The 12,696-nt window shown below is 43.5% G+C and overlaps 1 protein-coding gene across 4 annotated transcripts in view; it reads left to right on the forward strand.

Moving 5' to 3' along the window:
- Nucleotides 1–5,730, forward strand: part of CBX1 (chromobox 1) — a 38,401-nt gene extending 32,671 nt beyond the window's left edge. For all 4 annotated transcript variants that reach the window (XM_055257367.2, XM_055257363.2, XM_055257364.2 and 1 more), the window contains exons 4-5: nucleotides 675–769; nucleotides 4,175–5,730. In XM_055257367.2, coding sequence (XP_055113342.1) covers nucleotides 675–769; nucleotides 4,175–4,319 — 240 coding nt within the window. In that variant the 3' untranslated portion in view covers nucleotides 4,320–5,730. The remainder of the gene's footprint in view (nucleotides 1–674; nucleotides 770–4,174) is intronic.
- The last annotated feature ends 6,966 nt before the right edge of the window (nucleotides 5,731–12,696 follow it).

Below are 12,696 nucleotides of genomic sequence, written 5' to 3' on the forward strand. Positions count from 1 at the left end.
AGTGAATTCATTCTTGTAAAAAATAGTTTTCAATGTTTAATCATTACAGGTGTGAGGTGGCTATTTTGACTTAATCAGTACCTTAAAGTAAGTTGTTTTTTGAGGGTGAAGATAGTTGTAAACATTGATTTTGCTTGGGCTGTATGTCCCTTTTCACATAGGGAAAATCTCATGCGCTTCAGACATTGATGAATAATCACTCCAAAGGATTCTAACAGCTCTCTTACTTTGAGCCAAGGTATTGGTGAAATATTGGCAAAAGAGTTTGTGATTGGGCCGGGCACGGTGGCTCACATCTGTAATCTCAGCCCCTTGGGAGGCTGAGGCGGGCGGATCACAAGTTCAGGAGATCAAGACCATCCTGACTAACACGGCGAAACTTGGTCTCTACTAAAAATACAAAAAATTAGCCGGACATGGTGGCATGTGCCTGTGGTCCCAGCTACTTGGGAGGCTGAGGCAGGAGAATCACTTGAACCTGGGACGCAGAAGCTGCAGTGAGCCGAGATCGTACCACTGCACTCCATCCTGGGCGACAGAGTGAGATTCTGTCAAAAAAAAAAAAAAAAAAAAAAAAGAGTTTGTAATTACATTAATCAGAGACACAAGAACGGTTCCAGTCTGGATAATAGTCCCATATAGATAAAATTGTTCTACCTATCTTGTTTTTACAGTCAGAAAAGCCACGAGGCTTTGCTCGAGGTTTGGAGCCGGAGCGGATTATTGGAGCTACAGACTCCAGTGGAGAGCTCATGTTCCTGATGAAATGGTGAGTCAGCCAGTGGCTCTGTGTGGTTGTTTTTTTTCTTCTCCCATTGGTTTCATGCCAGAGGAAAAGAGCTGGACCTTCGAAATTCCAGTCACCCAAGTGTGAAATTGTTAAGATGGCATAGTCCTTCGATAGTGACCCTCGGCCTGACTGCCACCCTGGACTCATGAGTTACAGGTAGGAGCCCTTAGGAATCTTAGGTCTTTGCCCATATTTTTAGGAGGTGGGAGACAATCTAGAGTGGAAAGAGTGTGGGAAGGAATTACATTTCACTTCTGTAAATAAAGGGGGAAAAAATGAAATGTGATTGGACCACCCTCTCCTTCTACCACTTCCTTAATAAAGATGAGGCTGGCCCCAGAATCAGAAATTCTGCTAAATTCTCAGGGTTAGGAAAGAATCTGTAGTTCTTCCTCTTGTCCTTAATTGTTGGATCCCTTTCAATTTGTGCAGATTCTACAATTACAGGATCAGCCAGCAGGGGTCAGCAAGGCTCCTTAACTGCTATCAAGCATAGAGCAAGCCTGCTTTTTTCCATTATGAGTATAAATACCAGTGATAGTAATACTCCATGAAACAGCCTAATGAAGATAGTTATCCCAACAATCTCTGTAATTTTCCTACTCTGTCAAAAGAAGGCCATTCTTCCTATTTCTTGCTCATTCTCCCCCCAAAGTGGATCTCAATGATGGTATTTAAAATTAGGAAAGAGTAATTCTAAGCCATTGCCAATGAAGGCAGCATTCTAGAAACTTTGTCCTTTGAAATACACACACACACACACACACGTCTGTGGAACTTTGTCCTTTTGTCAGTCCAGAACTTACTCTGAAACTCATGTCTGTATTAATTATCCTCTTTTACAGTATGGCTAGAGGGGCCTAACTTTGGCATCACTGAAAGCCAGAGTCACAACTAACTAACCTTTTCTCTTCTATGTATTCCCTAGGCGGTTATTGGAGCTGCCCCTCTTTTAGCTGATTTACTGTTAACCTATAAGAGAAAAGTTCATTTTTAAGGTGCTGCCTATGGGGTGGGAGAAGTTAGACTATGAGTTACTCAGTCTAGCCAGAATATACGTTTTCTGCATGTGACCAGTGTGAGTTCCAGTAGTATCTCCATATTGCTTAAATATTGCTTAAGATTGTACTCCTTTGGTTGACTCATTACTGTCTTTTTTTTTTTTTTTTTTTTTTGAGACAGAGTCTCACTCTTTTGCCCAGGCTGGAGTGCAGTGGTGCGATCTCAGCTCACTGCAACCTCCGCCCCCCCGGGTTCAACGATGATTCTGCCTCAGCCTCTCAAGTAGCTGGGATTACAGGCATGTGCTACCACGCCCGGCTGATTTTTGTATTTTTAGTAGAGATGGGGTTTCACCATGTTGGCCAGGCTGGTCTCAAACTCCTGACCTCAGGTGATCCACCCACCTCGGCCTCCCAAGGTGCCAGGATTACAGGCGTGAGCCACTGCACCTGGCAGACTCACTGCTGTCTACAGGTTAAAACTGGATTTGATTATAAGACCAAGTACATTTTAAAAAGTTATTTTACTGGAGAATGGAGATTTTTGTATATTTCTAAAAGTAGTAAATATTTCTAGGGAGTGAAATGACTAAATTTAACTCAGAGGGTGTTGTTCAGCTGTCAGCAAATGGCAGCATGCTTCAGATTCCCATTTCCCTCCCATTCTTTTGGGTCCATTGTTCAAACACATACGTTATCAGCTTACTCTTCTGCTCCACGGGACTATGTGGCTCTGATTTCCTGTTATTAAGGGTCTGGAGATTTGGGGTGGTGCTTTGTCAGAGATCTCATCAGGTATCTCCTGCTTGCCTTATGCTACTGCTTCTGTCTAGGACATTCGTAATAACCTGAAGATAAGAGTTTTTTTTTTTTTTTTTTAATGAGACAGAGTCTCGTTCGGTCACCCAGGCTGGAGTGCAGTGAGGCGATCTCTGTTCACTACAACCTCCACTTCCCAGATTTAAGCAATTCTTGTGCCTCAGCCTCCCGAGTAGTTGGGATTACAGGCGCACGCCACCATGCCTGGGTAATTTTTGTATTTTTAGTAGCAACACGGTTTTGCCATGTTGACCAAGCTGGTCTTGAACTCCTGGGCCTGCCCACCTTGGCTTCCCAAAGTGCTGGGATTATAGGCATGAGCTACTGCTCCCAGCCTAAGAGTTTACTCCTAATTCCCTTATAATGTGTATGATTTCCAAATTTTGAAAACTTTTTTTTTTTGAGACAGAGTCTCACTCTGTCACCCAGGCTGGAGTGCAGTGGCATGATCTTGGCTCACTGCAAGCTCTGCCTCGGGTTCACGCCATTCTCCTGCCTCAGCCTCCCGAGTTGCTGGGACTACAGGTGCCTGCCACCACACCAGGCTAATTTTTGTATTTTTAGTAGAGACAGGGTTTCACCATGTTAGCCAGGATGGTCTCGATCTGACCTCGTGATCCACCTGCCTCAGCTTCCCAAAGTGCTGGGATTACAGGCGTGAGCCAGCACACCCGGCCACTTGAAAACATTTTAAAATTCAGAAAAATACAGCTCCCTCATTTTCTACCTGCCAATGTTGAAACATCATTTCAAAGCACCTGGAAGTTATGCGAGGATAGCATTTGGAAGTGTCAGTGTAATTACGATTATGCAAAAGGTGTCCATCTTCATTTGCTCTGGCCAATGCCAGATGTGGTATTTAATCCTATTATGGGCTGGGCGTGGTGGTTTATGTCTGTAATCCCAACACTTTGGGAGGCTGAGGCAGGTGGATCACCTGAGGTCAGGAGTTCAAGATGAGCCTGGCCAATGTCTTTAGTAGAGATGGCAAAACCCCATCTCTACTAAAAATAAAAAAATTAGCCGGGCGTGGTGGCGCACACCTATAATCCCAGCTACTAGGGGAGGCTGAGGCAGGAAAATCGCTTGAACCCAGGAGGTGGAGGTTGTGGTGAGCCGAGATCGCACCACTGCACTCCAGCCTGGGCAACAGAGTGAGATTCCGCCTCAAAAAAATCCTATTACAAAGCCAAGATTTCTCCATGGGTTCTTATCAGCTGGGATATGGCTTTTGGAGGAGTGTGGTGGCTTCTCTTCCCTCAGAGAATCTAGAGAGTCATGCTTTTTGGGGCCTTGCCCAGATGTTCAGATGTGATTGGTTAAGTCCATTGACCTGGCTTTTGACATACACGAATCCCCAGAGGGAATTTTCAACAGGAGAGTTAACTCTGAAGATGCCACTTGACATAAAATTGCCAGTAAATGCTGCTTGGGCCACGTCTTCATTGTTCCCTAGCCTATTTTTCTAAAATTACTATTTTTAAAGCACTGTCCCCTGGGTTATCCAACTTAAGATAGACCACCAGCACCTGGTCTGAAAGTCTCTCTTTGCTTTATTCTGCAGGAAAAACTCTGATGAGGCTGACCTGGTCCCTGCCAAGGAAGCCAATGTCAAGTGCCCACAGGTTGTCATATCCTTCTATGAGGAAAGGCTGACGTGGCATTCCTACCCCTCGGAGGATGATGACAAAAAAGATGACAAGAATTAACGCTCCTGAGTACCAGCCCCTGTCACATCTGACTGTGGGTTTCAAGTGGGAAGGGAAGGAGTTCTACTTGTCTTGACACCATAGAGGTGGCTTGAGAAGATGTCCTTTGAAGAGCCAGTATAGTTTCTGTGCCCTGCAGCAGCCCAAGTGCTTTGTGCTTTAAAGCCGTTTCAAGCTGTATAGTTTGCACACCCATCCCAGTGGAGGGGAAAGGGGTAAGTGTTTCAAGGCAACCTTTTCTGTACTTTGCTGTGAAAAGCAAAGGGCCTTCTATGAAGGACAAAACTTGCAGAATTGGGTGTGTGGGAGAGCAAAAAAATACTGTAGATCTTCAAAGAGCATCTCCACAACCCACAGCCTTCTTCCCAATAGTGTTAACTCTGCATTTTTACAGCGTAGCATGTGTGTAGTTTTTGGCTATTACTGGTGTATTATTTGGGGGAGGGAGGGATGGGGAGGGGAGAAAGGGAGATGGGTAGCATCATTTTGATTAACATTTGGGGCCTGATAGGGGAAATGGTGAAGCAATGGAAAAGAACAGACAACTAATGATTTGCTTCTATGTCCAGAATATTTTACCTTTAAAAAAAATGTCATTGGCACCATAAATAAGGACTGTGAGAGACTGTTTAAAAGCTGTGAATGTCTGAAACCTATAAGCCAAGGTGTTCCCTGCCTAAACTTAATTGCTGTTCCCACGAAGGACTAAGCCTGTTCATAAGTTACCAAAGTTGCCATTTTGGAGATGGAAATTGATGAGGAGGGAAGGTCTTTTATTGGAGAGTATACAGTACAAGCAGATCATTCTGCCTTAGAGGTGCTAATTCCTGAAATTAGAAGACCCTTTCTTTTCCAGTAACGAAGTTATAAATATCAGCTTGTTCATCCAAGCCACTGGCTGAGGTGTTAGGGAAGAGGAAGAGGGTGGTAGAGGAGATAAGATAGTAGGGAAAGACAATGGCCCATGCTCTTAGTGGGGAAAACTCTTGGAGCCATTTTTAGTGGGGAGAACTCTTGGAGCCGTTCTCTTTTTTGAGCTTTGAACACTGAAACCATTGTTGGCAGGGTTCAGTCACTGACAGCACAAGTTTCACTGAATTGATCCAAGAGTTTAGTGATTTCAAAAGCCTTGGTCTCAGGAGAAGATTAAACTTTCATATTGGGCAGTGGTTCACTTAAAAACACACACACACACACAAACAATTTTTTAAGAAATCCTAAGAAGTAACATACCCAAAATGCTGTCTTGAGTCATGAGATCCATCAGTTCTTGATATTGTCTAGACTTGCATCTAGAGCTACATTGTAAAATTCTTTTAGGCATGTGTTAGATTTCTGTGTAAACTTTGTTTAAATGTAAACTTCATACTACACTGTCAGTTTTTGTCTTAATAAAACTATAGATTTATAATCCCTGATTTCTGTCTTAAGTCTTACCAGGAACCCTTCTTGCCTTATAGGTTCAGCCTGTTGGAAATGGCTTCCTCACTTGAATGGTTTTATTTCTCAAACACTGTAAGCTTGAAAATCTAGTGCCTGGCCTGAATCTTTAAGTGGTCGCACCATGTTAATTTAGTAAATACTTACTGAGCATTTATCAGTTGCTGCAGAGATTGTAAAGATGGTCGCATCATGCTGTCTTCAGTACTGCCAAAAGTTTATTGAGCACTCTGACCTGATAGCACTTCCAAACTATGGTATATTTGGAAACATCAGTTTTTAAGTTAGGTTTAGATCCTGCCTATGGTATGTAATAGATTATATGACCTTGGCTAGAATCTGCTTCTCCAAAATTTTCCAGGAATTTGGCCCTGTGTTTGAGCACTGATTTAAAACGTCATTTTCTGCCTGTAATTTTTTTTTTTTTTTTTTTTTTTTTTTTTTTTTTTTTGAGACGGAGTCTTGCCGTCACCCAGGCTGGAGTACAGTGGTGTGATCTGGGCTCACTACAACCTCTGCCTCCCGGGTTCAAGCGATTCTCCTGCCTCAGCCTCCCGAGTAGCTGGGACTACAGGCACGTGCCACCACACCTGGCTAATTTTTAAATTTTTTTAGTAGAGATGGGGTTTTGCCATGTTGGCCAGGCTGGTCTCGAACTTCTAACCTCAGGTGATCCGCTGCCTCGGCCTCCCAAAGTGCTGGGATTACAGGCGTGAGCCACTGTGCCTGGCCTTGGACTTGTCTTTTTTTTTTTTTTTTTTTTTTTTTTTTTCAGAGTCTTGCTCTGTTGCCAGGCTGGAGTGCAGTGGTGCAATCTCAGCTCACTGCAGCCTCCACCTCCTGGGTTCAAGCGATTCCCCGCCTCATCCTCCTGAGTAGCTGGGACTACAGGTGCACGCCACCACACCTGGCTAATTTTTTGTATTTTAGTGGAGACAGGGTTTCACCATGTTGGCCAGGATGGTCTCGATCTCCTGACCTCATGATCCGCCCGCCTTGGCCTTCCAAAGTGCTGGGATTACAGGAATGAGCCACCACACCCGGCCAACTTGTCATGTTTGTAACAGAAATAGGATTTCCACTGAGAACAGTGTAACAGTTGAGTACTACTCACTCGTGCAAAGCATTTGTTTAAAATAAATTGATATGTAGATAATTTTTTCAGAAAGCCTCCTCAGGAAAGTTCTCGGGAGACATAAATGGAGCTGGGGAGCCTTACTGAAGGTCTGGGACACAGACAGGCCTTCCCACACAGAGGTCTGAGTGTGTGCCCTGGTGGTGGTTGGCAGTAGCACAGCTGTCGGTAGCTAATTAAGGGAGTTTAAGTGGAGGTGTTCTGGTTCTGTTCTGCACCATCAGATGCACTGAAATGAAACTACAGCCTTGGTTTGTATCCCAAATGGACTACTAGTCAGCTTTGGCTTTAACCTTGGGAACTGACTGACTTGTCATTTGTGGCATTCCTGAGCTGTTGTAAAAACTGTATCATTCTCCCCCAGAGAAAACAGTAATACTGATAGGCATGCAGTGAAAACTGAGTTGAAGCTAGGTAGTCACAATTTTGTTATTTTCAAAAGCCAATTAGCATATTACTAGATCACTGGTTTAAGGATCAACTGTTGAGGCCACAAATTCAAACTGTTACAAATATCACAACAAATCTTAAGTCAGCTTGAGAAAGTATTCAGAGAATATTTCTTTGTTTTTTGTTTTTTCTTTTGAGACAGAATCTCGCTGTCACCCAGGCTGGAGTGCAGTGGCACAATCTCAGCTCACTGCCACCTCTGCCTCCTGGGTTCAAGCGATTCTCCTGCTTCAGCCTCCTGAGTAGCTGGGACTACAGGCATGCCCCCACCACACCTGGCTAATTTTTGTATCTTTGGTAGAGATGAGGTTTCACCATGTTAGCCAGGCTGGTCTCGAATCCCTGACCTCAAGTGATCCACCTGCCTTGGCTTCTCAAAGTGCTGGGATTATAGGCGTGAACCACCACTCCCAGCTAAAGAATATTTCTTCAGGCAGTGGAAAAACATGTTTGCTGGGTGGTTTCCATGAAATTGCACCATCCATAGACCTCCTGCCCAGGAATTAAAGAGGCAATAAATTATCTTAGTTACTATTAGAAAAGGGGAGCTTGTTAATATTGTGATATCATTATTACCTGAGGTGTTCTGTACTGGTAGAGCCATTAAACAAAAATCTTGCTCCTGCATTGCCTTAGGTTTCTATTTAGTATTGTAAATGGATGGAGTAAAGACCACAGAAACACTCTGACAGTGCTGAGGAATAATTGTTCCTGCATTTAATATCATTTGAAAATTTTGACGACCAATTTTAAGTAATTTTTAGTAATTAAATTTTTATTTATTTTTGGGGGGAGAGAAATGGTTTCTGGCATCTAGTCTAGAGTGCAGTGGTGCTACCATGGCTCATGGCAGCCTCATCCTCCTGGGCTAAAGTAAAGGGATCCTCCCACCTCAGCCTCCTGAGTAGCTGGGACTACAGGTGTGTGCCGTAATGCCCTGCTAATTTTTTTTTTTTTTTTAAACTTTTAGTAGAGGTGGGGTCTGTGTTGCCCAGGCTGGTCTCAAACTCCTGGGCTCAAGCAATCCTCCTGTCTCTGCCTCCCAAAGTGTTAGAATTACAGGTGTAAGCCACTGCACCTCGCCTAATTAAATTTTTAAATACCTATTTTCAGATATGACCTTATATTCCAGAACTCTCAATTCTGTGGTGGCCATACACTTGGCTCAATTTGATCTTAAACTTTTGCCATTTGGGGTTTGTCTGTATGCTTGGCACATCTTTATGGACTGTGGCATTAGGAATCTGCATTATAAAGAATTATTTCTCATAATAAAAGGGAAAATGATAGCTCGGATTAATGTGCAAGTTGGGTCTTCTGAGGTAGATATGTTCTCATTTATAATTTAAAGCTGATATAACTGAACTAAGTCTAGGCTCAGTATTAGCGTTCAACTTAATAAAGGAGTCTTGGCTTTCAGCAGTAGGAAACAATGATCAGGGAGAGGCATCCTAGTGTTTTGGTGTGGGATTACAGGAGTTTGATAGAGGAGAGCTTAAGATCCCAAGACAACTTGTCAGTCTGTGGATCTGCACATCACCTTGTTTTGACGATGTCCAGCACTGAGGTTTTTTCCCCAAAAGCTACTGCTTTCCTATCTAGTGTGTGAAGTTTAAAGTTACTTGTCTCTCTTATGGATGACTTAATTGACCTTGGCCATGTAAGTTTCCTGTTGAATAAACTGCTGAATGTTGAAAGCAAATGAAATGTGAAATAAAACCATCCTGCTGGGATGAAAAGCACAGTTGGCCCTGCTCTGTGGGGGCAAGCAGAGCAGTGCCTTTTAAAGGCTTTTTTTTTTTCCTTAGGCTAATGAAGTGGCAAAAGTGAGGGAAGGCTAAATATCAAGTTTAGAATAGGTGCTGACAATTCAGCTTCTATAGTTTTTGGTTGTATTAACTTGTTTTACAATATACCAGCGGCACAACTGGGTCTGCCTTGTGACCTTGTTGGTTTGTATGGTGGTTTGTGATAGTACCAAAGCCACTGTTTACCCCAAGTGGATTTTTAAATCCTAGTTGACTTTGACCAAGCCTGCCCTTTTTGCTATTTGCATAGTTAGGGTCAGGCTGGGCAACTTTGAGGCCTGGCTTTGGGACACTAGCCCATTTCAATTACTGCTTCAGCCCCTAACTGAGAATTGGAAAGCTCAAGTCAACTGTATTACCCCAGTTACACTTGCGTTTGACACAAAAGGCAGAATGCCAATTCCTTGGTCTATTCTCCACCTCTCCCCAAGTGAACTAGATTTTTTGTTTCCTTAGTTGAAGAGCATCTACAATTAAGTAAAAAATACTGTGCAACCTATCTCCATTCTGCAGTTTAAGTTAGGCTGGAAAAGAAGCAGTTTTAAGACTGGGTGCAGTGGCTCACACCTGTAATCCCAGCACTTTGGAGGCCGAGGCGGACAGATCGCTTGAACTCAGGAGTTCAAGACCAGACTGGACAACATGGCGAAACCCCATCTCTACTAAAAATACAAAAATTAGCCGGGCATGGTGGTGCACGCCTGTATGCCAGCTACCAGGAGGCTGAGGTGGGAGAATAGCTTGAGCCTAGAGGTAGTTTTACAGTGAGCCAAGATCGCGCCACTGCACTCCAGCGTGGGTGACAAAGCTAGATCCTGTCTCCAAAAAAAAAACCCAAAACAGCAGGCTGGGCGCGGCGGCTCACGCCTGTAATCGCAGCACTTTAGGAGGCCAAGGCGGGCGGATCATGAGGTCAGGAGATCAAGACCATCCTGGCTAACACGGTGAAACCCCATCTCTACTAAAAATACAAAAAATTAGCTGGGCGCAGTGGCGGACGCCTGTAGTCCCAGCTACTCGGCAGGCTGAGGCAGGAGAATGGCGTGAACCCAGAAAGTGGAGCTTGCAGTGAGCCGAGATTGCGCCACTACACTCCAGCCTGGGTGACAGAGCGAGACTCCGTCTCAAAAAAAAAAAAAGCAACCAAAACAGCTTTAAGACCTTTGTTGGTATGATGTGTTCAAAAATGAACACAAAGAATTCTATCCAGCTAATTTTTGAAAACAGCCCTCTTTTGCAAGGTACCAGATTCTCACACTACTCCAGAGACAATATGTGTACTAAATTCTGTTTCTCAGCTAATTCAGGCAGACACGAACTGAACAGAACAAGGACTAGAACTTGTGTTAAGTTTCACACACAGTGTTAAGTTTTCCCATAGTCCCCAAATGGTTCATTCTCTACTCCAAAGTTCAGAGCCAGAGGCAAGGAAGATGATTGACTTCTATGTAATACAGTAAAGGTAAAAAGAAAGGTTATTTTTGGTATATTGACAAAATGACAAGTTGAAGGTTTGTGGGTCCCTTTCACTTAACAGAGGGGGATCTGTGATAGAAAAACAAGGCTTAACTACTCATGATCATGAAGCACATGGGTTTTGCTACAGAATTTCTATACTTGGCTGGGAAAATGACTCAGAAGCAGACACCAATCTAGTACCTGTGTTTGTATACATATGGCACATCAATATGGAAACAGGCTTCTTGCTGTCCACTTGTTCACCATGGTGTGCCCTAAACTATATTTAGCATGAGCTTCTAAAGTTGCTCTTGGTCAGTGCCTACAGGATGAGGTAGGTAGCGGACTTGAGGATAGTGGGGATGTTGTTTTTTTCCATAAGGAACTGTTTACCAAGCAAATGTGAAGAGGGGCAGCAAGGTTTGGTTTAGCTGGGGGTTATAAAAGCAGGGATGAGGCCAGCTTGACAGGGCTCTATGGAAAGTACCTCCCTGTTCACCAGACTGTTGGACTAATTATTACTCAGCTTTCCCCAGTAAAGGTGGGGAAATGTCAGCTATGGAGGCCAGTCTTGATGACACTGAAGCATGTCTCTAGATCACGATTTTCCCTCTATAGTTTACTATTTTATTTTTATTGATACTGAAACAGCCCCACCTTCATTGGTGAGATCTATGCAGGGCAGAGGTTGAAAATATGGGTCTATTTCCATCTCCTTAACATGAGTAAGATGTGAGAAGAAAAATCAGTTTGAAGCCTACAACTGCTCAAGTCAAGACAAAGTAAGCTTTCCCACACCCACCGAAGTCAGTCACCCTGAAGAGTTTGGTCCTTTGTTAAGCCTAAGTCCTGTTCGGCTCCCAGCCTTCCACCAGGACCTCTTCTCACTTTCTGCCTTAGGTAGATGGCTAGTGGTAGCAGCCCTTCCACAGGCCTTACTTGAGTCCTCCTATCTTCCTGCCAGAAAGAGGCTGGAACACCCACTCTACCTGCCAGCAGAAAGAGGTCAGCCCCACAGCAGTGCTGACCAACTTGGCCCCATGCCCCAGCTAATCAGCATAATCCCAGACAAAACTGTACATCTCTTTAAGGGGGAGGGGCTGCTAACAAAAATATTTCTTTTTTTTTTGAGACAGAGTCTCGCTTTGTCACATAGGCTGGAGTGCAATGGCATGATCTTGGCTCACTGCAATCTCCGCCTCCCAGGTTCAAGCAGCTCTCCTGCCTCAGCCTCCTGAGTAGCTGGGATTACAGGTATGTGCCACCACGCCCGGCTAATTTTTGTATTTTTAGTAGAGATAGGGTTTCACCATGTTGGTCAGGCTGGTCTCGAACTCCTGACCTCGTGATCCACCTGCCTCGGCCTCCCAAAGTGCCAGGATTACAGGTGTGAGCCACCATCCCTGGCCAACAAAAATATTCTTACTCAGACCAGGGACAACAATAGCAACGGGATTAAGAAGAATTTTTCAAATCTCTTAAGTCTTTTAAGTTAAAAAAAGTTGCAAAATAAGGTAAAAGTTACAGTCTGATTACTGAACAAAAATATAGTCATGTGCTGCATATTTCATCAGTGACAGATCACGTATATGATTATGGTCTGATAAAATTATAATACCCTGTTTATACTGTATTTCTTTTTTTTTTTTTTTTTTGAGACAGGGTCTCACCCTTTCACCCAGGCTGGAGTGCAGTTGCACAGTCTTGTTGCGAGTACAGGCGTTGAGCTACTGCACCCAGCCTATACTGTGCCTTTTCTATGTTTAGATACACAAGTACTTATCATTGTACTTCAGCTGCCTATAGTATTCAGTATAGCAACATGCTGTACAGGTTTGTCGCCTAGGAGCAATAGGCTATATGGCACATAGGCTAGGTGTGTAGTGGGCACTACCATTTAAGTTTGTGTAAGTACACTATGACAAAATTGTCTAACGAGGCATTTCTCAGAATGTATGTTGGCCGTTAAACAACACATGACTGTACAGACATTTCTAGGAAGGGTACAAGAATATTAAAACTGAATCTTACTTCTCACAGTTTACCCTTCTATATATAATTTTTGTTTTTTAAAGTATTGATATGA

This window comes from Symphalangus syndactylus, chromosome 20 (assembly GCF_028878055.3).
Source record: "Symphalangus syndactylus isolate Jambi chromosome 20, NHGRI_mSymSyn1-v2.1_pri, whole genome shotgun sequence".
NCBI classification, from domain to species: Eukaryota; Metazoa; Chordata; class Mammalia; order Primates; family Hylobatidae; genus Symphalangus; species Symphalangus syndactylus.